Below are 26776 nucleotides of genomic sequence, written 5' to 3'. Positions count from 1 at the left end.
GTAATGTATTGGCTTTGCAGTTTTACAGCATGTTAATGCTTTGTCACGACACAATATGATTTTTATTTTAAACAGTTATTGCAAGTTAGTTCAAGAAAATAGGAACATTCTGAGTGTGTACCAAGTCAACGTGTAATATTACTTCCTTCTATTTCGCTATATAACACTATATACTGTATTTCATTATCAATATCCCACGATTGCAATATAACTAAAAAAATAACAGCATATCGATTGTTTGGGACATTTTAAGTTACACAAGCAGCTCAAATTCTCTTGATTGTCTGCCTCCAAACATCCCCCTGATAAATTAACGTCATCTCAATATGGCTCTCGCATAGGAGAATAGGACATGCAGCACCACACAGTCATATGATCAGTCCCCATATACAACATGGTGTCCAAGCGGTCGAAGAGGCACTGGAGTAGAGACTCTTATTTCAGTTCCAGCGACGATTTGTCATGTAAATGTCAAACTTTTACATATGTCATAGCAGAATGCACCACAAACTACAAAAACAGACTTCCTGGACTACAACACCCACACACCATTTTTAATGTCATGTTCTCAGTAACTAGATATTACTCATCACACATCTGGACTCACGTCTCATGTATGTTAAGAAAAGATACGATAAGAAAAACTTTATTGATCCCACACTGGGGAAATTCCCTCGTTACAGCAGCTCAATTACACAAAACAGATAAGAAAGAATACACATTAAATAGGAATAGAATACAAATATATATATATATATATATATATATATATATATATATATATATATATATATATATATATATATATATATATATATATAATGTATATACAGCAGTCTACTGCTGAAGGGACTCCAATGTCTCATACAGGTGGTGAGAGAAGTTGCCCATTATTGACACCAGCTTAGCTAACATCCTCCACTCCCCCACCACCTCTATGCTGTCCAGAGGGCAGACCAGGACAGAGCTAGCCCTCTTAACCAGTTTGTCGAGCTCCAGGAAGTGTCTTAACCAGTTTGTACATAATGTTAGCACACTCCAAACACACACAGATGCTGTGAAGTATCTGCTCAGCTCTGTTTTTGCAATGATGTACCAAGCTTTTAATTCTGATTGTTGTTCATGTTTTGTGATTCTGGATTGTCTTTCTCAATTGTGATTTTGTCTTGATTTTTTGTTTGCTGTTTGTTCAACGCCTGACCACACACCTGTCTCTCCCCCTTGATAACGTCTGGTGTTTTGGATCTGTTTTTTGTTCTTTTTAATAAACGCATTTACCGCAACTGTCACCATCTCGGGTGCTTGTCAACTATTTGCTACTTACTGTTAAAAGACTGTTTGGATTTGCTGTCAATTATGCATTTCATTATATAAATAATGTTTAAAGTGGCGATCATTACCGGAAATGATGGCACACTCAGAAAGATTTGTTCAATTGGAAAAAAAAAAAAAAAATAGATGGATAAAAAAATAGACTTGCTTTTTTGCAATCCTGCCCATCAATGTGACAGATAATGATTTACAGTGATGCAACCCGTGCTCTATGCATACGTCCATACTTTTGAAGTTTGTTTTAAATTCTAAGAACTGGCATTTATCTGCTTCATTTTTCATGTTCTTTCATACATGTTTCCCACCGCAAAGAGGAAATATGACCCAGGCAAGTTGCTCATGCCTTCCAAGAAGAGGAAACTGTGTATGTCAAAATCTTCTCGTGAAGCAAGGTTAAGATCCAGACCTACTGGCAAGTCTTCTTTTGGTGCTAAAAACTTTGCTGGTAAGACATTTGGGAGGAAGAAATGTGTAAAATCGAAGAAAGAAACAGACTTTAGAGTGGGAAAAATGGCAGGGGTCAGCAGCAGTTTTTGGAAGAGTAAAGGAGGAAAGAGTTTTGGAGGAAACAAAGGGGAAAGGTTTCTGGGGAAAAAGTAGGGCACAAAATTTTGGTGCAATTAAAGCAAGCCCTATAGGAGGACAAGCAACGAAGGACTTCAAGAAGAAAAGTGAGAAATGGTGAAGAGAAAACAGGATTCAAGATCTACACATCTTGGTGGTGGCGATGCTGCAAGTTGTTGTTAATGCTTAACTGCTAATCTGCTAAAGCAGCTTTGAAAAGACTGCAATCTGTCTGAAGATAATTTTGTACTTTGTAAAAAAAAACATGTTCACAAAAAGGTTTATTGCATTTACAGCAATAAATAATGGATCCTTACATAAAATTGTTTCATATGAAACTTGGCTGTGTCATAATGAACAGTTGATGCGGTGGGAAAGGATTGTGCACAGGAAATGAAACTTTGATCAGTGAGATGTGGACATATCACAACAAAATCTGTAGTAAGGGAATATCAGCTGTCTGTACAGAATCTTAAGAAACTTTGGACCAAGTGACACGACTATTGGTAAGTAGACAAATTCAACAAATCATTAAATGATTAAAATGTGTGGTTTTTAAGGATAATTTATGATTGTGAATTGCTATTGGGTTCCACCCCCACACATCATTGCCCTAACCCTAGTATACAGTTTTCTGAATACTAGATGTTAGGAGAAGATTGAATTAGGACTAAATTATTTTATTGATGGGTTTCTTTCATTTCTTTTCCACAGAATTATTCCTGGTTTATTCTTTTAGACTAGCCCCTAGAATACCATTATTTTAACTGATTTTGGAGAATTTTCGTGTATATATAACTTGATTAGGAATAAATATGGGTCTAACAGTCTGCGACGGTTGTAAAGAGACTTTGGTAGTGACATTAAAATCATCAGGGCTAGTATTCCCCCTAAATGTCTTTTGAAAGAATGATGTTTCATCGGTTCAGTACAGTTCCAGAGACTTGTGGAATCCATGTGAAGGCACGTTGAAGCTGTTCTGGGGGCTTGTGATGGTCTCAATTTCTTTATTCATTTTTACGTAGACCTTAACTACACAAAAAAGAAAGACAACTAAGACATTTTCCACATAATAAAGAGGGAATATAGAAACACATTGATTATCTAAAAGGAGGAAACCTTCTATTTCATAAGTCTCTGATGAAGAAAAAACACACAACTCTATTGGTAAGACAACTTTTATGTGCTGAAATTCTGGAAAGTTGTGAAAAGCAGGCCAAAGAAGATGCGAATGACTTTAGAAGAATAAGAAAAGAGGATGAAGGAGCTGCACATGCTATAACGGAGCACTTACACCACAATGACATCAGGAAACAGGAAATGAAATCTTAAAACTTTTGATCAGATTAGACTTGGTGAGTTAATTTACACATAGAGGACGCAGGCTGTTTGTATGAAATTTGTGCGCAGGCTACTCTGGTGAGTGATGAGATAATCTCAGTAATTTTTATCAAGGTTTTTTATTTATTTTTTTTTTAGGATGTTGAAATTTTCTTAATGGCACTGTGTGTAAAAATGGTGTCAAGTGCCCAAATCTATTCTTAGTAAAGTAGCATACAACTGGCAATTGTTTAAATAGACTGCAGTTTGGTAAATGTCTTGGGCTCTGTGATTGAAATCGAAAATGATTTTAATGTTTACTTTGACTGTTAGACTGCCAGTATGACTCTGATCTCAGAGAGTTTTAGGATACCTACCATAAAATCTTTCAACCGTATTTTATTACAATATTTCATTATTCATATGGTTATGACATTTCCTTTGTAATCAACTTGTTCGGTAGATAAAATTTGGTGCACCGAATCTTTGCAGTTAAGACTAACTTTAAAAACATCTTTCATATAACAATGAATTATGAGGTCTTGGTTTCACAGAGAAAAATGCCAATGTAAGGAAAGATTTAGAAATGAGAAAAAGATGTGGAGACTGAATTTTTGTTCGCTTGGAGGTACATGACAAGCAGTTTGTATATTCACGCACAAGGAAAAAGGAAATTTAATGATACACCTACTGTCATGTGAAAAAATAAGTACCCCATGGAAATTGTTGGCTTTTTTTGACATGTTTGGACAAGCAAACATTTGATTGTCTCTGACATCGGCTTGCTGAAATTTTTGACCACTCTTCCATGCATTATTCTTTGAGGGTTTTCTTGCATGTTCTGCCCGTTTTAATCCCCCCCAACATTTCAATGTAATTCAAAGCCGAGCTTTGACTAGGCCACTCCATAACCCTCCATTTCTTCTTTTTGAGCCATTACTTGGTGGATTTTCTAGTGTGCTTAGGATCATTATCCTGCTGAAAAGTCCATTTTAAGTTCAACTTCAACTTTCGGACAGATGGCCTCACATTATCTTCAAGCACTCTTTGATACGATGCAGAATTTATAGTTGAATCAATGAATGTAAGCTGTCCAGTCCCTGAGGCAGCGAAGCAAACCCAGACCATAACATTTCCACCACCATGCTTCACAGTTGGTATGAGGTGCTTCTCCTGAAAAGCTGTCTTTGGTCTGCACCAAATATGACTGCTGTTACTGTGGCCAAACAACTCTATCTTTAATTTGTCTGTCCAGAGCACATTTTTCCAAAAGGCCTAGTCTTGCAAAGGCTTCTTTTTTGGAATGCGTCCCATGTAGGGAAAATTTGTGCAATCTCTTTCAGATTGTAGAAGCATGCACTTTAACACCAACAGTTGCAAGATTTACTAGTAGATCCTGTGATGAAATTTTGGGGTTCTTGGATAGTTATTTTTTTGCATCAGACAGTCTGCTCTTGGGCTGAAGTTCCCGGGACGGCCAGTCCTGGACAAACTGTCATTTAAAATCTGTGCAATTTGTAGATTATTTTCCTTACAGTGAAATGATGTATTTCAAATAATTTGGAGATCTTTTTAAATACCTTTCCAGAATCATAGCCATCCACAACATTTTTTCTGAAGGCCTTACAGAAATCTTTAGATCTTGGCATGATGACACCACACACCTCAATAGCAAAGGAAACACCAGACACTCCCTAAGCAGATCCTAATCACTGGCACCCAATCTTGAACACCTGATTCTAATTTTATGTATTTTAAGGTGTGATAAATGTAGGCGTGTACTTACTTATTCCATGTGACTGATCTGTATTTTCTTTATTAATTTAAATTATGAAAATTACTTCAAAATGTTAATTTTATGTGTCATTTTGACAGAGTGTATCAAATTAATTAATAGGCATTAATAGGAACTGAGGATTCAAAGAGGATCAAATGGTTTTTTGTTTAAATATGTCAAAAAAATCCAACAATTACCATGGGGTGTTCCATGGGGGATCATGGAACTGGATGCAAAGAACATAAATTTTTTTAACTCACATAGCATTTCTGTTTGTCCATCATAATATTACAAATTACCCTAACATATCTGAATAAAGAATGTAAAGTTATTTAAAAAACTTAAGTGTTTAGAGTAAACCTTGAAATGAAAATATGAAACTGACTACATTGATGACAGGGCAGGACTGGATATTACAATGTCATTTAGCAATTAATGTGTAAAGAACACATTAAAAATAGTTCATTATGACTTCTTAAGCATGTGAAACTGAGTTGTAATTGTGTATCAAGATTTAATCTAACGTTTGAATGCAAATATAGGTCTGGAGGCAAGACTAGCTGCAAATGACTGTTCTATACTACCCCTAATTTATTCTAATACTGGTGCTTTGCATTGCTGTTTTTAGAAGTCTCAATAAAATGGTAGGAAACGGGAGCTGTAACGATATGTTTCAAAAAGTCCTTATTCTTGTGATATATAATAATATAAGACTAATCTACCGGTTTGGGACAAGTTACCTTTACCACCCGAAAGTTGATTCATTTCATTTATTTTGAAATTAGTTTTGGGTTGTGACTTGATAAACAACACATATGGGTCTGGAGGCAAGACTAGCTGAAAATGACTGTCCTATACTATTCCTGATTTATTCTAATACAGATGCTTTGTATTGCTTTTTTAGGAGGCTCGGTAAAATGGTAGGAAACTGGAACTGGAGCTGTAACAGTACGTTTCAAAAAGAAGTGTTACCTCCCATCTACGGTGTGGAGATGTGTGTGGCGCTGGTGGGGAACATACTGGCGCTGTGGCTGCTTGTGACTAAGGAGAGGAAGAACTGGCACACGGGAGTGGTGTTCTCCTGCAACCTGGTCATCAGTGATATCTTTTACGCCCTCACTCTGCCCCTTCTTATCGACAACTATTCAAGAGGACGACAGTGGATATTTGGTGATACTGTCTGCAAAATAGAGCGCTTTCTCTTCACCTGTAACCTTTACGTCAGCATTTACTTCATCATGTGCATCAGTGTTAATAGATACCTGGCCATCGTTCATCCGTTTTTCACACGCAAACACATTCGCCCAAAACACGCCAAGATCATCAGTGTGTTCGTCTGGATCTTTGTGGCAAGCATTTCATCTCCACTTCTCTACTTTTCAGGTCTCAATAAGGAGAGATGTTCCTTATTTGCAAATCTAGATAATAAATCAAGCCTAAAGTCTACCTACAGGGTGTTTATGGGTGTTATAGGCTGCTTTGTCCCATTTGTAGTTACTTTTGCATCATATTTTGGTGTTTTGTGGGTGGTTTTTAAAAATGCAAATATCACCTCATTGGAGAAGAAAAAAGTGGCTCTGATTGTTGGATTAGTCTGTGTCTTGTACACTGTGTCTTTTGTCCCCTATCACATTCTACAGATAGTGAACTTTGAACTGAGAGAAAAAGGCAAGCCTAATTGTTATCTGCGTAATGGATTCCAAGTGTCAAAGGCATTAGCTTGCCTGAACATGTGCCTCCATCCCATTTTGTATATGGCTGTGTTTGACAGTATCAGGGCAGTGTGCTGTAGAAGGAGCTCTAATGTATCAAACGTACAGATCACAGTTGGAGAAAACTTTTCAAAGAACTTTGAATTGAAATCCAGAGACTGAGATTACAAATTATTTTCCTGCAAACATTTGTGTTGATTTGGATGTATGTTTTGGGCCATTATCATGTAGAGTTTCAGAGGAAAAGGGATCTAAGTTTTGGGCTAAAAGTTTCTGTATTTAGTAAAATTGATAATAAACTCAGTATGCACGATCTGTTAAACAGCCCCAAAAGTCAATGTTGCAACTCCATATTTTATTTTACAGTGATTTTGGGGGATTGTGCTTGTATGCATTTGCTATTGTCAACAAACCTTTATTTTGGTCTAATCTAAACTGATTCCAGTTGTGTATCCAGGAATGAGAAGCTCTCAGGAAAAGCTTTTTTTGTGCAACTCATTCAAGCAGTTTCTCGTGTTTAATAGGTTTGTTTGAAACTCGACAACTCTCTTGTTTCAGAAATTAAAACTAAATCTAAGATAAAATAAAGGCAACCTGAATAAACACAAAATATACTTTTTAAATGATAATGTTATTTATTGAAGCTAAAATTTTTTCCAATACCATCTGGGCCTGTGTGTACATGTATTTGCCCTTGTAGTTACTAATTCCCTCAATCTTTGAAACTGCGTTCATAATGGGGTTCAGCTGGACTAGACACAACCAGACCTGATTACTGCAAATCCTGTTCAATCAAATCAAGACTTAAATAGAAGTTTTTCAACAGCATGTAGTTGGTTAAAAGGTCTTACCCAGTAACACACAATGTGAAAATTGAAAGAAATTCCAGAAGATAATTGAAATACATCAGTCTGGGAAGGGTCACAAAGCTATTTCAAAGGCTCTGGCACTCCAGAGAACCACAGTGAGAGCCGTTAGCTACAAATAGGAAAAACTTGATGATCCCCAAAGCTTGAGGAGAATGTTCTGTGGATTGATGAGTCGAAAGTTGATGAGTGGAAATGTTTGGAAGACAGTGGTCCTGTTACATCTGGCGTAATCCAAACACAGAATTCCACAAAAAAAAATCATCATACCTACAGTCAAGCATGGTGGTGGGAGTGTGATGGTGTGGGGATGCTTTGCTGCTTCAGGGCCTGGGCAACCTGCATTAATTTAGGGAAACATGAATTCTGCTCTCTACCAGAAAATCCTAAAGGAGAATGTCCAGTTTTCAGTCCATAAATTGAAACTCAAGCGCAACTGCATTGTGCAGCAAGACAATGATCCAAAGCATAGGAGTAAGTCCTAGTCCTAGAAGTAAATGATTAACTGATCTCCAGTTATCGGAAGCCTTTGGTTGCAGTTATTGCTGCTAAAGGTGGCATGACCAGATTTTAAGTTTAAGGTGGCAATTAGTTTTTCACATTGGTGATAGGTATTTGTTTGTTTGTTTTTTATTTCAATAATTTTTTTTTTCAATAAAACCTGTATTGTGTGTTTACTCAGGTCTCAGGTTGACTTTGTTTTATGTTGTATTTCATTTGAAGATCTAAAACTATTTAATGTTTGATATATAATTAAACAGAAGAAATCGTTTTTCGCAGCACTGTACAATATATATTTATATACATAAAATAGGCAGCAAGTGAACAGTCAGTTCTCGAAGTTGTGTTGGAAGCAGGAAAAATGGGCATGAGTAAGGATCTGAGTGACTTTGTACAGTAAACCAATTCATTACTTAGTCTCTCAATTCTCAGTAGATCTTCAGATGGCTTTAATGTTATGGCTGATCGGTGTGTGTGTGTGTGTGTGTGTGTGTGTGTGTGTGTGTGTGTGTGTGTGTGTGTGTGTGTGTGAGAGAGAGAGAGAGAGAGAGAGAGAGAGAGAGAGAGAGAGAGAGAGAGAGAGTGTGTATAACTAGTAAATTATTTATTAATTTCTAATATAGAAATAGATAAATGGGGTGTCCAGCGTTAGTGTTAAACCTCAACTTCAAGAACCGGCTGCAAGCCAATATATGTGCTCTTGTGTCACGGAAGTAATTTACAGCATTTTAAATATCATGACAACACGATTTCTTTTTGAAGCAGTTAAAGAAAATCTGAATTTTTTGAGTGCTTTACGAAGCCGCAACTGGGTTACTGGGTCTTTTTAAAAACCTCAATGTCACTGCTTGGTTGAAAATATGTTAATTAATATGTTAATTACTCTGGGATTCAAAACAAAACGTGATAGTTTTTACAAAAAGGTGCATCGCTAAATAAATATGAAGATTTTCGCTTATTTTTCCAAGCAGACAAAGATCACTTTGTAATTGGGGCAGCTTATGTGGTTTAACATGTTGGTTGCTCATCATTTATAATTAGCCTGCTTCATACCACAATATTCTTGTACAACTTAAAAATTGCCTCAAATGTTGTCTCGTTGCTTCAGATGTTACTTTTTTCAGTAGAGAGGCTCATGACCACATTATATTTGGCCATTAAAATATTCCATAACATTATATTAGTGTAAAATTAATCAATTAAAAAAAGTTACACACGGGTCCATAGAGGACAAAAATGTCTATGTCCAAAAACTGTCATAAAAAATATTATATATTAATATTTTTTTTAAATTTTCACTGATGTCAGTTTTTTTTTTGCCAGCATCAGTTCTGATCATAATTACCAAATCAGTTCTGATCATAATGACCATAATTCATTCATTTTCAGAACTGTAACCCTTTTTTTTTTATGAAAAAAAGAAAAATAGCATTCAAAACAGTGTTACTATGAATGCAGATTTTAACACACTGAAAAAGACACACTATTAGCACTATTTAGCATCACATAATAAAAAAAATAATAAAATAAAAAATAAATAGATAGATAAAAATTACTCTGGCACTTACACCTCTACTCTGCACACTTTGCTTCTTCTAGAACTCAATTAATCAATTAATTCTCTGCTTGATATATCACTTTGCTTGTATTTTCTCATTTGTAAGTCGCGTTGGATAAAAGCCTCTGCTAAACGAATAAATTGAAATGTAAACATAAATATATACAAATTCATACATTCTTTTGGATGTCGATGGAATAAAATAAAATATCAGATGCCAGGAATGTACCTTCTTATATCATTTCTATCATTTACACATTTGAATGACCATGTAATACGAAACAATGTGATAACGAAATTAAAAATGACCTAATGTAGCCATGGGCGTTGTTTCGACTCGGGACAGCTCTCATTTGCTGCTATTGTCAAGGAACTGCTTGATGCCGTACACAACAGCGCTTTGCTGTTCGCTGAGAGTAGGCTAACGGTTGAGAGGCAAGAATTTGGCCAACAGTTGCTGCAAGCCTTTTATAATCGTGTAATTGTTGTGTGAGAAGGCTGGATTTATAGAGAGGGGTTAAAGCAACGCAAATATGCACGCACATGATGCAGTATCAGCTGTCTGTACAGAATCTTAAGAAACTTTGGACCAAGTGACACGACTATTGGTAAGTAGACAAATTCAACAAATCATTAAATGATTAAAATGTGTGGTTTTTAAGGATAATTTATGATTGTGAATTGCTATTGGGTTCCACCCCCCACATCATTGCCCTAACCCTAGTATACAGTTTTCTGAATACTAGATATTAGGAGAAGATTGAATTAGGACTAAATTATTTTATTGATGGGTTTCTTTCATTTCTTTTCCACAGAATTATTCCTGGTTTATTCTTTTAGACTAGCCCCTAGAATACCATTATTTTAACTGATTTTGGAGAATTTTCGTGTATATATAACTTGATTAGGAATAAATATGCGTCTAACAGTCTGCGACGGTTGTAAAGAGACTTTGGTAGTGACATTAAAATCATCAGGGCTAGTATTCCCCCTAAATGTCTTTTGAAAGAATGATGTTTCATCGGTTCAGTACAGTTCCAGAGACTTGTGGAATCCATGTGAAGGCACGTTGAAGCTGTTCTGGGGGCTTGTGATGGTCTCAATTTCTTTATTCATTTTTACGTAGACCTTAACTACACAAAAAAGAAAGACAACTAAGACATTTTCCACATAATAAAGAGGGAATATAGAAACACATTGATTATCTAAAAGGAGGAAACCTTCTATTTCATAAGTCTCTGATGAAGAAAAAACACACAACTCTATTGGTAAGACAACTTTTATGTGCTGAAATTCTGGAAAGTTGTGAAAAGCAGGCCAAAGAAGATGCGAATGACTTTAGAAGAATAAGAAAAGAGGATGAAGGAGCTGCACATGCTATACCAGAGCACTTACACCACAATGACGTCAGGAAACAGGAAATGAAAAGCATAAAACTTTTGATCAGATTAGACTTGGTGAGTTGATGTACACATAGAGGACGCAGGCTGTTTGTACGAAATTTGTGTGCAGACTACTCTGGTGAGTGACGAGATAATCTCAGTAATTTTTATCAAGGTTTTTTATTTATTTTTTTTTTAGGATGTTGAAATTTTCTTAATGGCACTGTGTGTAAAAATGGTGTCAAGTGCCCAAATCTATTCTTAGTAAAGTAGCATACAACTGGCAATTGTTTAAATAGACTGCAGTTTGGTAAATGTCTTGGGCTCTGTGATTGAAATCGAAAATGATTTTAATGTTTACTTTGACTGTTAGACTGCCAGTATGACTCTGATCTCAGAGAGTTTTAGGATACCTACCATAAAATCTTTCAACTGTATTTTATTACAATATTTCATTATTCATACGGTTATGACATTTCCTTTGTAATCAACTTGTTCGGTAGATAAAATTTGGTGCACCGAATCTTTGCAGTTAAGACTAACTTTAAAAACATCTTTCATATAACAATGAATTATGAGGTCTTGGTTTCACAGAGAAAAATGCCAATTTAAGGAAAGATTTAGAAATGAGAAAAAGATGTGGAGACTGAATTTTTGTTCGCTTGGAGGTACATGACAAGCAATTTTTATATTCACGCACAAGGAAAAAGGAAATTTAATGATACACCTACTGTCATGTGAAAAAATAAGTACCCCATGGAAATTGTTGGCTTTTTTGACATGTTTGAACAAGCAAACATTTGATTGTCTCTGACATCGGCTTGCTGAAATTTTGACCACTCTTCCATGCATTATTCTTTGAGGGTTTTCTTGCATGTTCTGCCCGTTTTAATCCACCCCCCCCCCCCCCACCCCCCCCCTTTGGTCTGCACCAAATATGACTGCTGTTACTGTGGCCAAACAACTCTATCTTTAATTTGTCTGTCCAGAGCACATTTTTCCAAAAGGCCTAGTCTTGCAAAGGCTTTTTTTTTGGAATGCGTCCCATGTAGGGAAAATTTGTGCAATCTCTTTCAGATTGTAGAAGCATGCACTTTAACACCAACAGTTGCAAGACTTACTAAAATTTTCTAAAATAAGAAACATATTGTCACTACATGATGCGGAAATACTAATTCATGCATTCGTCACCTCTAGATTAGATTACTGTAATGCCTTACTGTCTGGATGTTCCAGTAAGAATATAAATAAGCTCCAATTAGTCCAGAATGCAGCTGCTAGAGTCCTAACTAGAACTAGAAGATACGACCATATCACACCGATATTATCAATACTGCATTGGCTCCCAGTAAAATCTCGCATTAATTATAAAATACTTTTATTAACCTATATAGCACTAAATGGTCTCGGGCCACAATATCTAAGCGACCTTTTGATTTTATATGATCCGCCACGCCTACTTAGATCAAAAGATGCAGGCTATTTGACGGTACCTCGAATAGTGAAGGCTACAGCAGGGGGAAGAGCTTTCTCTTATAGAGCCCCACTGTTATGGAACAGTCTTCCTATTAGTGTTCGGGACTCAGACACAGTCTCAGTGTTTAAGTCTAAGCTTAAAACATGTTTGTTTACTCAAGCCTACCCTGACTAGATTCTGTTCTACTACTTCGCAGTCATAATTATATTTTTTCTCCCTCTCTCCTTTCGCCCAGCCCCACATGAATTTATGGAGATACTAGAGATCCAGATCCTTTCTGCCTCTGGATGGAGCTCAAATCTTCTTTAATTCCAGACTGCTGGGACTACGGCTGCTCCTAACGCCATACAGACTTCATATAAATCCATAATGAACTTTTTCACACTATCTGTTGTTACCCAGATGAGGATGGGTTCCCTTCTGAGTCGGGTTCCTCTCAAGGTTTCTTCCTCTTAAAACATCTTAGGGAGTTTTTCCTTGCCACCGTCGCCACTCAGTGGCTTGCTCAGTTGGGATAAATTCGCACCTTTAATATCTGTATACCGTGTTGATATTTCTGTAAAGCTGCTTTGAGACAATGTCTACTGTAAAAAGCGCTATACAAATAAAATTGAATTGAATTGAATTGAATTACTAGTAGATCCTGTGATGAAATTTTGGGGTTCTTGGATAGTTATTTTTTTACATCAGACGGTCTGCTCTTGGGCTGAAGTTCCCGGGACGGCCCGTCCTGGACAAACTGTCATTTAAAATCTGTGCAATTTGTAGATTATTTTCCTTACAGTGAAATGATGTATTTCAAATAATTTGGAGATCTTTTTAATACATTTCCAGAATCATAGCCATCCACAACATTTTTCTGAAGGCCTTACAGAAATCTTTAGATCTTGGCATGATGACACCACACACCTCAATAGCAAAGGAAACACCAGACACTCCCTAAGCAGATCCTAATCACTGGCACCCAATCTTGAACACCTGATTCTGATCTGATGTATTTTAAGGTGTGATAAATGTAGGCGTGTACTTACTTATTCCATGTGACTGATCTGCATTTTCTTTATTAATTTCAATTGTGAAAATTACTTCAAAATGTTAATTTTATGTGTCATTTTGACAGAGTGTAACAAATTAATTAATAGGCATTAATAGGAACTGACGATTCAAAGAGGATCAAATGGTTTTTTGTTCCATGGGGGATCATGGAACTGGATGCAAAAAACATAAATTTTCTTAACTCACATAGCATTTCTGTTTGTCCATCATAATATTACAAATTACCCTAACATATCTGAATAAAGAATGTAAACTTATTTTAAAAACTTAAGTGTTTAGAGTAAACCTTGAAATGAAAATATGAAACTGACTACATTGATGACGGGGCAGGACTGGATATTACAATGTCATTTAGCAATTAATGTGTTAAGAACACATTAAAAATAGTTCATTATGACTTCTTAAGCATGTGAAACTAAGTTGTAATTGTGTATCAAGATTTAATCTAACGTTTGAATGCAAATATAGGTCTGGAGGCAAGACTAGCTGCAAATGACTGTTCTATACTACCCCTAATTTATTCTAATACTGGTGCTTTGCATTGCTGTTTTTAGGAGGCTCAATAAAATGGTAGGAAACAGGAGCTGTAACAATATGTTTCAAAAAGTCCTTATTCTTGTGATATATAATAATATAAGACTAATCTACCGGTTTGGGACAAGTTACCTTTACCACCCGAAAGTTGATTCATTTCATTTATTTTGAAATTAGTTTTGGGTTGTGACTTGATAAACAACACATATGGGTCTGGAGGCAAGTCTAGCTGAAAATGACTGTCCTATACTATTCCTGATTTATTCTAATACAGATGCTTTGTATTGCTTTTTTAGGAGGCTCGGTAAAATGGTAGGAAACTGGAACAGGAGCTGTAACAGTACGTTTCAAAAAGAAGTGTTACCTCCCATCTACGGTGTGGAGATGTGTGTGGCGCTGGTGGGGAACATACTGGTGCTGTGGCTGCTTGTGACTAAGGAGAGGAAGAACTGGCACACGGGAGTGGTGTTCTCCTGCAACCTGGTCATCAGTGATATCTTTTACGCCCTCACTCTGCCCCTTCTTATCAACTATTATTCAAGAGGACGACAGTGGATGTTTGGTGATGCTGTCTGCAAAATAGAGCGCTTTCTCTTCACCTGTAACCTTTACGTCAGCATTTACTTCATCATGTGCATCAGTGTTAATAGATACCTGGCCATCGTTCATCCGTTTTTCACACGCAAACACATTCGCCCAAAACACGCCAAGATCATCAGTGTGTTCGTCTGGATCTTTGTGGCAAGCATTTCATCTCCACTTCTCTACTTTTCAGGTGTCTATAGGAACAAATGTTTCATATTTGCAAATCTAGATAATAAATCAAGCCTAAAGTCTACCTACAGGGTGTTTATGGGTGTTATAGGCTGCTTTGTCCCATTTGTAGTTACTTTTGCATCATATTTTGGTGTTTTGTGGGTGGTTTTTAAAAATGCAAATATCACCTCATTGGAGAAGAAAAAAGTGGCTCTGATTATTGGATTAGTCTGTGTCTTGTACACTGTGTCTTTTGTCCCCTATCACATTCTACAGATAGTGAACTTTGAACTGAGAGAAGAAGGCAAGACTAATTGTTATGTACATAATGGATACCAAGTGTCAAAGGTATTAGCTTGCCTGAACATGTGCCTCCATCCCATTTTGTATATGGCTGTGTTTGACAGTATCAGGGCAGTGTGCTGTAGAAGGAGCTCTAATGTATCAAACGTACAAATCACAGTTGGAGAAAACTTTTCAAAGAACTTTGAATTGAAATCCAGAGACTGAGATTACAAATATTTTCCTGCAAACATTTGTGTTGATTTGGATGTATGTTTTGGGCCATTATCATGTAGAGTTTCAGAGGAAAAGTTTTGGGCTAAAAGTTTCTGTATTTAGTAAAATTGATAATAAACTCAGTATGCACGATCTGTTAAACAGCCCCAAAAGTCAATGTTGCAACTCCATATTTTATTTTACAGTGGGTTTGGGGGATTGTGCTTGTATGCGTTTGCTATTGTCAACAAACCTTTATTTTGGTCTAATCTAAACTGATTCCAGTTGTGGATCCAGGAATGAGAAGCTCTCAGGAAAAGCTTTTTTTGTGCAACTCATTCAAGCAGTTTCTTGTGTTTAATATATTTGTTTGAAACTCGACAACTCTCTTGTTTCAGAAATTAAAACTAAATCTAAGATAAAATAAAGGCAACCTGAATAAACGCAAAATATACTTTTTAAATGATAATGTTATTTATTGAAGCTAAATTTTTTTCCAATACCATCTGGGCCTGTGTGTAAATGTATTTACTAATTCCCTCAATCTTTGAAACTGCGTTCATAATGGGGTTCAGCTGGACTAGACACAACCAGACCTGATTACTGCAAATCCTGTTCAATCAAATCAAGACATAAATAGAAGTTTTTTAACAGCATGTGGTTGGTTAAAAGGTCTTACCCAGTAACACAAAATGTGAAAATTGAAAGAAATTCCAGAAGATAATTGAAATACATCAGTCTGGGAAGGGTCACAAAGCTATTTCAAAGGCTCTGGCACTCCAGAGAACCACAGTGAGAGCCGTTAGCTACAAATAGGAAAAACTTGATGATCCTCAAAGCTTGAGGAGAATGTTCTGTGGATTGATGAGTCGAAAGTTGATGAGTGGAAATGTTTGGAAGACAGTGGTCCTGTTACATCTGGCGTAATCCAAACACAGAATTCCACAAAAAAAAATCATCATACCTACAGTCAAGCATGGTGGTGGCAGTGTGATGGTGTGGGGATGCTTTGCTGCTTCAGGGCCTGGGCAACCTGCATTAATTTAGGGAAACATGAATTCTGCTCTCTACCAGAAAATCCTAAAGGAGAATGTCCAGTTTTCAGTCCGTAAATTGAAACTCAAGCGCAACTGGATTGTGCAGCAAGACAATGATCCAAAGCATAGGAGTAGGTCCTAGTCCTAGAAGTAAATGATTAACTGATCTCCAGTTATCGGAAGCCTTTGGTTGCAGTTATTGCTGCTAAAGGTGGCACGACCAGATTTTAAGTTTAAGGTGGCAATTAGTTTTTCACATTGGTGATAGGTATTTGTTTGTTTGTTTTTTGCTTCAATAATTTTTTTTTTCAATAAAACCTGTATTGTGTGTTTACTCAGGTCTCAGGTTGACTTTGTATTATGTTGTATTTCATTTGAAGATCTAAAACTATTTAATGTTTGATATATAATTAAACAGAACAAATCGTTTTTCACAGCACTGTACAATATATATTTATATACATAAAATAGGCAGCAAGTGAACAGTCAGTTCTCGAAGTTGTGTTGGAAGCAGGAAAAATGGGCATGAGTAAGGATCTGAGTGACTTTGTACAGTAAACCAATTCATTACTTTGTCTCTCAATTCTCAGTAGATCTTCAGATGGCTTTAATGTTATGGCTGATCGGTGTGTGTGTGTGTGTGTGTGAGAGAGAGAGAGAGAGAGAGAGAGAGAGAGAGAGAGAGAGAGAGAGAGAGAGAGAGTGTATAACTAGTAAATTATTTATTAATTTCTAATATAGAAATAGATAAATGGGGTGTCCAGCGTTAGTGTTAAACCTCAACTTCAAGAACCGGCTGCAAGCCAATATATGTGCTCTTGTGTCACGGAAGTAATTTACAGCATTTTAAATATCATTTTGAAGCAGTTAAAGAAAATCTGAATTTTTTGAGTGCTGTACGAAGCCGCAACTGGGTTACTGGGTCTTTTTAAAAACCTCAATGTCACTGCTTGGTTGAAAATATGTTAATTAATATGTTAATTACTCTGGGATTCAAAACAAAACGTGATAGTTTTTACAAAAAGGTGCATCACTAAATAAATATGAAGATTTTCGCTTATTTTTCCAAGCAGACAAAGATCACTTTGTAATTGGGGCAGCTTATGTGGTTTAACATGTTGGTTGCTCATCATTTATAATTAGCCTGCTTCATACCACAATATTCTTGTAAAACAACTCATATCTAGACCATATGGCATGCAGTTAAACTTTATTTCCAGGAAGGCTCAGTTATAATAGTACAAATATGTGGTTATTTGTTCTTGACTACTCCTCTGTTGTCTTCTTTCACATTCATTGTTTGACACTAGGAGATCTATTACGGCAAAATTACATACATAACAGGCCAGATGGCGTGTGCTATGAGTTCCAAAATACACACGTCGCTCTGCATAAATAGATCAGGGCAAGACTATGCTTAAAGGAATATTTTAAAAAATTGCCTCAAATGTTGTCTCGTTGCTTCAGATGTTACTTTTTCAGTAGAGAGGCTCATGACCACATTATATTTGGCCATTAAAATATTCCATAACATTATATTAGTGTAAAATTAATCAATTAAAAAAAGTTACACACGGGTCCATAGAGGACAAAAATGTCCATGTCCAAAAACTGTCATAAAAACATTACATATTAATTTTTTTTTTTAATTTTCACTGATGTCAGTTTTTTTTTTGCCAGCATCAGTTCTGATCATAATTACCAAATCAGTTCTGATCATAATGACCATAATTCATTCATTTTCAGAACTGTAACCCTTTTTTTTTTATGAAAAAAGGAAAAATAGCATTCAAAACAGTGTTACTATGAATACAGATTTTAACACACTGAAAAAGACACACTATTAGCACTGTTTAGCATCACATAATAAAAATAAAATAAAAATAAATAAATAAATAGATAGATAAAAATTACTCTGGCACTTACACCTCTACTCTGCACACTTTGCTTCTTCTAGAACTCAATTAATCAATTAATTCACTGCTTGATATACCACTTTGCTTGTATTTTCTCATTTGTAAGTCGCGTTGGATAAAAGCCTCTGCTAAACGAATAAATTGAAATGTAAACATAAATATATATAAATTCTTACATTCTTTTGGATGTCGATGGAATAAAATAAAATATCAGATGCCAGGAATGTACCTTCTTATATCATTTCTATCATTTACACATTTGAATGACCATGTAATACGAAACAATGTGATAACAAAATTAAAAATGACCTAATGTAGCCATGGGCGTTGTTTCGACTCGGGACAGCTCTCATTTGCTGCTATTGTCAAGGAACTGCTTGATGCCGTACACAACAGCGCTTTGCTGTTCGCTGAGAGTAGGCTAACGGTTGAGAGGCAAGAATTTGGCCAACAGTTGCTGCAAGCCTTTTATAATCGTGTAATTGTTGTGTGAGAAGGCCGGAATTACAGAGAGGGGTTAAAGCAACTCAAATATGCACGCACATGATGCAGTATTAGACCATAAACACACCATAATGAAACTAAATTAAAATCCCGGACATATTCTCAAGTTTAGAAATCCCGGCCGGACGCTTTAATATCAGTTATGAATATTGCCTATACATGCTGATGAAGAAAAACACTTCTTGTTGAGAAAGTAATTTAATAAAATCTGAATTGTACATATCCCCTGAGATATGTTGCCTGATTAGGGGAAGGAAAAAGTTTGGAGGTGAAGCTTGTCTAGGGCATCAACTGTAAAATACACATATTCTCAATATTGTGGGTTGCCTTTTTTATTAGATCTAGCAGAAATCAGAATTTAGGCTGCCAAAAAATACAACAAAAAGCATAAATGACTTCCTGTCTTTTAGGATACACCTTTGTTGTTGTTTTTTTTACTTAAAGTATGTACATGTCCATGGTTTTGGAATGGTATGTCCAACAAGCTCATATAGGTGTGGTGGTCAGGGCATACAGTGTATTTGCATAGGATTCACATCCATTAAATATTTCCATCAGAATTTAGGACTAATAACATTTCTGAGACACCATTAAGTAAAGTATTAGTCTAAACGACCTGCTGCTGGAGTTTTCTCATTGTGTACATTGTGTACAGCATTGTGTCCCCTTTTTTGTGTTGTTTAATAGGGTTGAGGTCAGGGGTCTGTGCAGGCCACTGGGGTACATCCACACCAAACTCACCAATGCATATCGTTAAGGTCCTTGCTTTGTGCACAGGGGCATTGGCATGCTGAAACAGGAACGCACCATCCCCCAAATTGTTGCCACAAAGTTAGAAACATACAATTGTCTTAAATGTCTTTTAGATGTTGTATCAGTAACATTACTCTTCACTGGAACTAAGAGTCCAAGCCCTGGAAAAACAGCCTCAGGAACAGCATATACGCTTTGTAAATATATAGTAGTAACTCTGGATGGTGTGATCATTGATTCCAGTGTCCAGTCCATGATGTGTTCCCACACACAGTGTTCCCAGAGTAAGGGAATATCTTTTGGAAGAATGGTGTTTCATCCCTCCAGTACACTTCCAGAGACTTTTGGAACCCATGTGAAGGCACATTGAACCTGTTCTGGAGGCTGTTGATGGCCCCATGTTTTCTTTATTAATTTTTAATTAAACCTTAACCATACAGAGACATACAGTATAAGACAGTAGTGGCTGCAACAGTAAAAACAAGAAATGAAATACCACTATTGATCAGAATAGATGTGGTGACTTGAACACATACATATAGACGACACGGGCTATCTGGGCAGAATCCGTGAACAGACTACAAAGTCAGTACCAAGTAGAAAACATCTTACCAGGGCAGATTCAAGGTATGTAAGGTATCACTTTATACTACAATATTATGGACTACGCGGTAGCTTTTTCCTCACTGTATGGTCTGCTATTAAGATTATAGGACGTATAGATTGTATTACTTAGTATTTGGTTTTGTTCTTGTTCACTTCCTTTGCACAAATTTCAACCTTCTTCTAGCTTCAATAACAGTACCTCAATAAATAAATAACAGACCTGATTCTGATTATGATTAATAGCACACACACTACCAAAAGAAGAATATTGTTTTGCTTTAAATCTTCAGTGTTATCCGTTATCGTTAGTGATGATTGACTGTAAATTTAACTTCTCTCATAATGTGGATCATATTTGAAAGAAAGCAAATCAGAGGTTATTCCTGCTAAGGAAACTGGAGAGAATTTACTGTAAGTCAGGTTGTTTTACAAAGCATCTATACTAGTTTAATTGAGACTGTTTTAGGGTATAAAATAACTGTGTGGTTTGGAAGAATTACATTTGTGAATAAAGTAAAATTAAACAGAGTGACAAGAGTGGCAGGTAAAATCATAGGATCCAAGCAAAAGTGAGTTGATTAATTATATGAAATTGCTGTGCAGAGGAAAGGTTTAGCAATAACGAGAGACACAACACACCCTTTGAAACACGTTTTTAAATTATTACCATCTCTTCATCGTTATAGAACACCAAAAGCAATATATAAGCAAACTTTTGTGTCAAATGCAATAGGTCTTCTGAATAAGGGGTAGGAAATGTGAATATTTTTAGCTTTTGATCTTCAATGTAAATCTTCAGTGTTATTCGTTATCATTAGTGATGATTGACTGTAAATTTAATTTCTCTCATAATGTGGATCATATTTGTAAGAAAGCAAATTACAGGTTATTCCGCTTTTGATGTTAAAGTGGATGTTGTGTATTGTTATATGTATTGTGATAGTATAGCGAGGCCAAATTTTTCAGCCAAGGCTGAATATTAAAGTACAATTAACTAACTAACTAACTTCATGAGATACACACATTATATATATATATATATATATATATATATATATATATATATATATATATATATATATATATATATATGTGTGTGTGTGTGTGTGTGTGTGTGTGTGTTGTTTCATCAACATTCAGACCACTGAAGCGTATCGCGAGACTCGAGACCTCATTATCATTAACATTTAACAGTAAAGGAGGAACTATATATAGATATAGTATGTAGTGTGTAATTTTCAATATAATAATCTATATAATAGAGTGTATTTATGTTGTGGCTATTTTTTGATGACACTGAAATGCAAGCATATATTCTAAGTGATCGATTTAATACTTTCAGTGTTGTTTTCTACACTAAATAGCATTGTTTTTTATTTGTCTCTTCCCTGAAAATATGCAAATGATAATCCACTGATTGATAGTCCACTATATTTATTTTGCACTTGGGATACATATGTATATAAGTATTTTTCATCTCTTATTTTTAACCTCTTATTCAAAATTGCGAAGTGCCCCATTATTGTATTATCATACTGACCACGAAAAAGACTATTCATAGTCAACACTTCACCAATATGCAGGAACATTAACATTTTTAGGCACAACAATAGTTGTCTTATACCCACCCACCCGCTCCCAAATTTTTTTTTGACAAAAAATAAATCAATAAATAAACAAATACTACTACTACTACTACTACTACTACTACTACTAATAATAATAATAATAATAATAGGTCTTCCCATAAGTATGTGAATGCGGTGACTTTGATATAATTCAAATCAGTACTTATTTACAAAGAGTATGCTGTTTAAAAGTAGAACTTTAAGGGTTTAAATTTAAAGAAGGGGGCTATTTGCTGCAGTGGCCAAATCACCAAATTAATGACATTTCAGAAATGTGCGTATGTTCTTTAACCTGTTCGCAAAAAGTGTACGAACGGCTTAAATACTGTCTCTCTTCTTCTTCCCAGTGATAAGTGGGTGTCAGAAACGGAAAGTTGTGCAGCGCCACCTTGTGTACCGGAGTATTTCTGCTTTTCAAAACCCGCCATCTACTGTCAGGGAGTGAATTTGCACTTTCATTCTGCGCATCGCCCGCATTTAATGTCTGGATGTGAACACACACACACACAAAAAAGAATAATAATAATAATAATAATAATAATAATAATAATTATAATTATATATATATATATATATATATATATATATATATATATATATATATATATATATATATATATATATATATATAATAACAGCCCAGTGTGAAAACGCCCTAATGCGTCAGGCCTCAGGAAAAACTATCGAGTGTCAGGTCTCGTTAGTGTAGGTATAGTTGGGTATCGAGCAAAACGGACTCAACCGGAAGCCCACACGTGATGTCAATTCTGCATGCGATACAGAACGGTGGATGCAGTGATTTTATTTTATAAGCGCGCGCGCACACACACACACACACACACACACACACACGTAGGTGAGAATCATTTACCTGCAAGTGTTTTGTGTCTGATTCAGTTCCCCCATCGCGCGTCCCCCAAAGCGCGCGTGCACGAAAAACTCTCCCCCGACATGCTGTGCTCGTGCCACTGAGGTACCATGGAAAGCCCCAAGGCTCAAAACTAACATTTTTAACGACTTTTATCTGTAGAATGTTGTATTCCAGAAGTAAAAGGCATATTCGATGACTGTCTAATGTAACAGAACTTATGTTTGTTGCATTTTTATATCTTTATTAACACAAACACCTACTGTTATTTCTTTCAATAAATAAAGTGATATTTGTGAGAGAGTTTTCATTTTGAATGTTGTAGACTTCTGGAAGAAATGTGTGCTCACTCACATAACTGTCATTTCCCAGGCTAAATATTTGACTGTTCTCAAAAGGCACAATGCCTGGACATATTGATCATATTTCTCTTTTTTCCTGCTTAGTACAGTTTTTTTTTTTTTTTTTTTTTTTTAAAGAAATGCAATTGTGTGATTTGACCACAAGAGAGCGCTAGTGTCCACTTTAGTTCAGCTGTTTAGAGCGAACTAAATACGATGGTTTTGTCCCAAGTACACTTTCACTGCAATTTACTGAGAAAAGGTCAAAAGAAATTCAAGATCTTACAAAAAAAAGATCTTCCCCTACAAGTTTTAGCTTTTATCTTTTTGTCTTAACACCACCTCCATCCTAGCAAATTATATTTGTATTATCAGATACTGTTCCATAAGAAAGAAAGCTAATACATGTGCCAAATTCATACTGCTGACCTGTTTACCCACACCAGGTAAGTCTTGTGATTTTCAGCCTGCTAGTCCTATATTTGTCCATCATAGCAGGGGGAACACATCCTGACAGGTGGGAACGTTACTGTTAGATACTGTCCCCCCTGTGTTCAATAAGAAACTAAGCAAAAGTACAACAAAATTATTCCATGGAAGACTTTAATAACATAATAATAATAAATAATAAATCATGTATACTCACCTTTTAGAATATACAATACAGTTCACTTTAGTTGAAACCAGCATGGTAGCAACTTGCCTTGCTGTCTACATGTTTTTCACACAATTTATAGATGGTCAAGGTGAGAATCACAGGGGAGTGAGGGGGAACTTGGCTCCTCTTAATAAACTATGAGCTCCTCTTAAAACCCGATTTGTGAAATTCTGGGGGCTCTCTAAAATATTGACAATATGCTATTTCATACTGTGATGTCTGGTTTTGATATCTGTTTGGAGGTTTGATGTGACATAAGCCTACATGCTTGCAGCTATATGTTTCTTTGCACCAAGCATCACATTCAGTAAGCAACTTGGTTTTCCTTCTCGGCATTGTAAAACCAAAAATAAAAGTTAACTAATGTATGAACCAAAGCACTCAGGAAGCAATGTGGGAACCCATCAGCTATTGTCTGATGACTTAGCATATTCATACAGATTACTCAGGAAGGTGTAGGTTTATGGATTCCACACAGGAGGAGCCATTTGCCTTGCAGGACAAGAGGAGGGTAGATTAGTAAAATGTTCTCTCGCCCTCTCTCTCAGCAATAAAGTAAAAAATAAACTACTACTGATATTACTCTCTCCACGCCACTCTCCAAGCCTCCACGGTGCTGAAAGATGGACAGCAGGCAGCAGTAACTACTTTTGAACTGTTTTCTTATTCCTATTATTCATATTCTTATTAATAGGAATAATGATAGGCCAAATAAAAGCTAAATCAAGTGCTTTATAATTGATGTGTGTCATTTTTGAGCACAAACAATGAAGAAAGTGAGCTCCACCGAAAGCCATGGTAGCCTATAGTTCACACACCGTCCTGTATCTTTGGCCTTCCAACACACATTTGACCACCTTCCGCAGTCATCGCAGAATATCTGTAGTGTGAAAACATTTTTAAAAATTGTGTTATAATGTAACCATCAATGTTAATTCCTTCACCAATATTAGCCTGGGGGTATGTTTTTGCTTTTAAATCAAAACTTCAGCGCTTGTCACTTAGGGGGACTATTTACTTTCAGCCAATAAAGAAAATATGGAAAAAAAGAAAAAAAGAGGACTGAAGCCTAATTTATTATGTCTAAGAAAATGTAAACTAGTAAACCACAATCATGCTGCAAAAGATTTACATGTATATTAACAGCAAAACACTAGTGTCATGATTCGTGATGTAACGGAGATAAGGTAGGATGGTAAGGTAAGAAACAATAGCCAATGACAGAACGGGGAGGAGACATAACAGAAACATAAACAAATGCATGTGTCGAAATGTCACGATTGTCCACAAGGGAAAAGCAGGTGCTCGTGCACGCGCGCTCACATGCTCCACAGCGCGCTGCTTAAAAGCGAACTCGTGACAGAACCCCCACAAGGGCACTCCTCCCGGAGTGCCATGAAACATCCATCTCCATTGGTGGCCCCGGCCCCCTGAGCAGAATGTCCCAAGCAGAGCCTGGAGACCGCATGGCGTTCTTGGCGAAACAAAAAAGCAGAGCGACGTACACGGCAGAGCAGAAAAGCAGAACAACATCCTCAGCGGAGCAGGGAAGCAGAGCGACGTCCTCGGCGGAGCAGGGAAGCAGAGCGACGTCCTCAGCAGAGCAGGAAAGTGGAGCGACATTCACAGCAGGGCAGGCAGGCTGAGCGAAGTCCTCGGCGGAGCATGAAGGCAGAGCAACGTCCTCGGCGGAGCAGGAAAGCAGAGCGACGTCCTCGGCTGAACAGGGAAACAGAGCGCTGTACTCAGGAGTGCAGGAATGCGAAGCGAAGTCCCCTGTAAGGCCAGGGAGAGGAGCGTGGGTCTCCGTGAGGCCAGGGAGAGGAGCGTGGGTCTCTGTGAGGCCAGGGAGAGGAGCGTGGCTCTCCTTGAAGCAGGAGGGGGGAACGATGTTCGCCATGGAGCAGGAAGACTGAGTGACGACCTCAGCCAAGCAAGGAGACTGAGCGACATCCACAGCTGAACAGGGAGGCTGAGCGACGTCCACAGCTGAACAGGGAGGCTGAGCAACGTCCACCGCTGAGCAGGGAGGCTGCAGATCTGGAGTTGAGATCTCCTCTTAGATCTCAGGCTGGGGCTCTGAGGTCACCAGGTGAACCCTGGGCATGGGCAGAACTTGGGCGGCTGTGTTGGTAGACTCGGGCGTGAGCAGAACTTGGCTGTGCGTGTCAGCAGACTCGGGCGTGAGCAGAACATGGCTGTGCGTGTCAGCAGACTCGGGCGTGAGCAGAACTTGGCTGTGCGTGTCAGCAGACTCGGGCGTGAGCAGAACTTGGGCGACCGGGTCAGTAGACTCGGGCGTGAGCTGAACTTGGGAGACCGGGTCGGTAGACTTGGGCGTGGGCTGAACTTGGGCGACCAGGTCGGTAGACTCAGGCGTGGGCTGAAATTGGGCGACCGGGTCGGTAGACTTGGGCGTGGGCTGAGCCCGGGTGACCAGGTCGGTAGACTCGGGCGTGGGCTGAACTTGGGCGACTGGGTCGGTAGACTTGGGCGTGGGCTGTACTGGGGCAACCGGGTCGGTAAACTTGGGTGTGGGCTGTACTGGGGCGACCGGGTCGGTAGGCTTGGACGTGTTTTGAGAATAGTCAAATATTTAGCCTGGAAAATGACAGTTATGTGAGTGAGCACATATTTCTTCCAGAAGTCTACAACATTCAAAATGAAAACTCTCTCACAAATATAACTTTATTTATTGAAAGAAATAACAGTAGGTGTTTATGTTAATAAAGACATAAAAAACGCATCTAACATAAGTTCTGTTACCTCATATAGCTAGCTATCATTTGTTTAGCCAACTTTTTAAACATGCAAATAAAATTCGCAAATAATACTAAATATTGCAGAATAAAGTATCTAATGTACGGCTTCCGTCTCTACCTGTCTGTCTGCATGTACTGTCCTGTACTGCGTCTGAACCGCGTGCAGACATGAAGTCACGTGGAAGCGGTGCAATGCGAACCTCAGTCTGAGGCCATTTTGCTGACAACATGTTAGCATCATGGAACTGGATGCACAAAACATAAATTTTCTTAACTCACATAGCATTTCTGTTTGTCCATCATAATATTACAAATTACCCTAACATATCTGAATAAAGAATGTAAAGTTATTTTAAAAGCTTAAGTGTTT

At 37.1% G+C, this 26776-nt stretch overlaps 2 protein-coding genes across 3 annotated transcripts; both read left to right on the top strand.

Moving 5' to 3' along the window:
- The first annotated feature begins 1669 nt into the window (after positions 1 to 1669).
- LOC108257204 (P2Y purinoceptor 11) lies at positions 1670 to 8248 on the top strand. Of its 2 annotated transcripts, none has more exons than XM_053675335.1 (2): positions 1670 to 2402; positions 5898 to 8248. In XM_053675335.1, the coding sequence occupies exon 2, from the start codon at positions 5911 to 5913 to the stop codon at positions 6865 to 6867; it is 957 nt and encodes a 318-aa protein (XP_053531310.1). In that variant the 5' UTR covers positions 1670 to 2402; positions 5898 to 5910; the 3' UTR covers positions 6868 to 8248. The 2 variants fall into 2 exon arrangements, with proteins under 2 accessions (XP_053531310.1, XP_053531309.1); XM_053675334.1 differs by lacking the exon at positions 1670 to 2402 and adding an exon at positions 2416 to 3315.
- A 1609-nt stretch (positions 8249 to 9857) lies between these two features.
- Positions 9858 to 16704, top strand: LOC128628633 (P2Y purinoceptor 11). The gene is made up of 2 exons (XM_047150438.2): positions 9858 to 10238; positions 14376 to 16704. Exon 2 carries the CDS (start codon positions 14389 to 14391, stop codon positions 15343 to 15345), a length of 957 nt encoding a protein of 318 aa, XP_047006394.2. The 5' UTR covers positions 9858 to 10238; positions 14376 to 14388; the 3' UTR covers positions 15346 to 16704.
- Positions 16705 to 26776: the final 10072 nt, after the last annotated feature.

This window comes from Ictalurus punctatus, chromosome 24 (assembly GCF_001660625.3).
Source record: "Ictalurus punctatus breed USDA103 chromosome 24, Coco_2.0, whole genome shotgun sequence".
NCBI lineage: Eukaryota > Metazoa > Chordata > Actinopteri > Siluriformes > Ictaluridae > Ictalurus > Ictalurus punctatus.
This window is presented reverse-complemented; position numbering and strand designations above follow the sequence as displayed.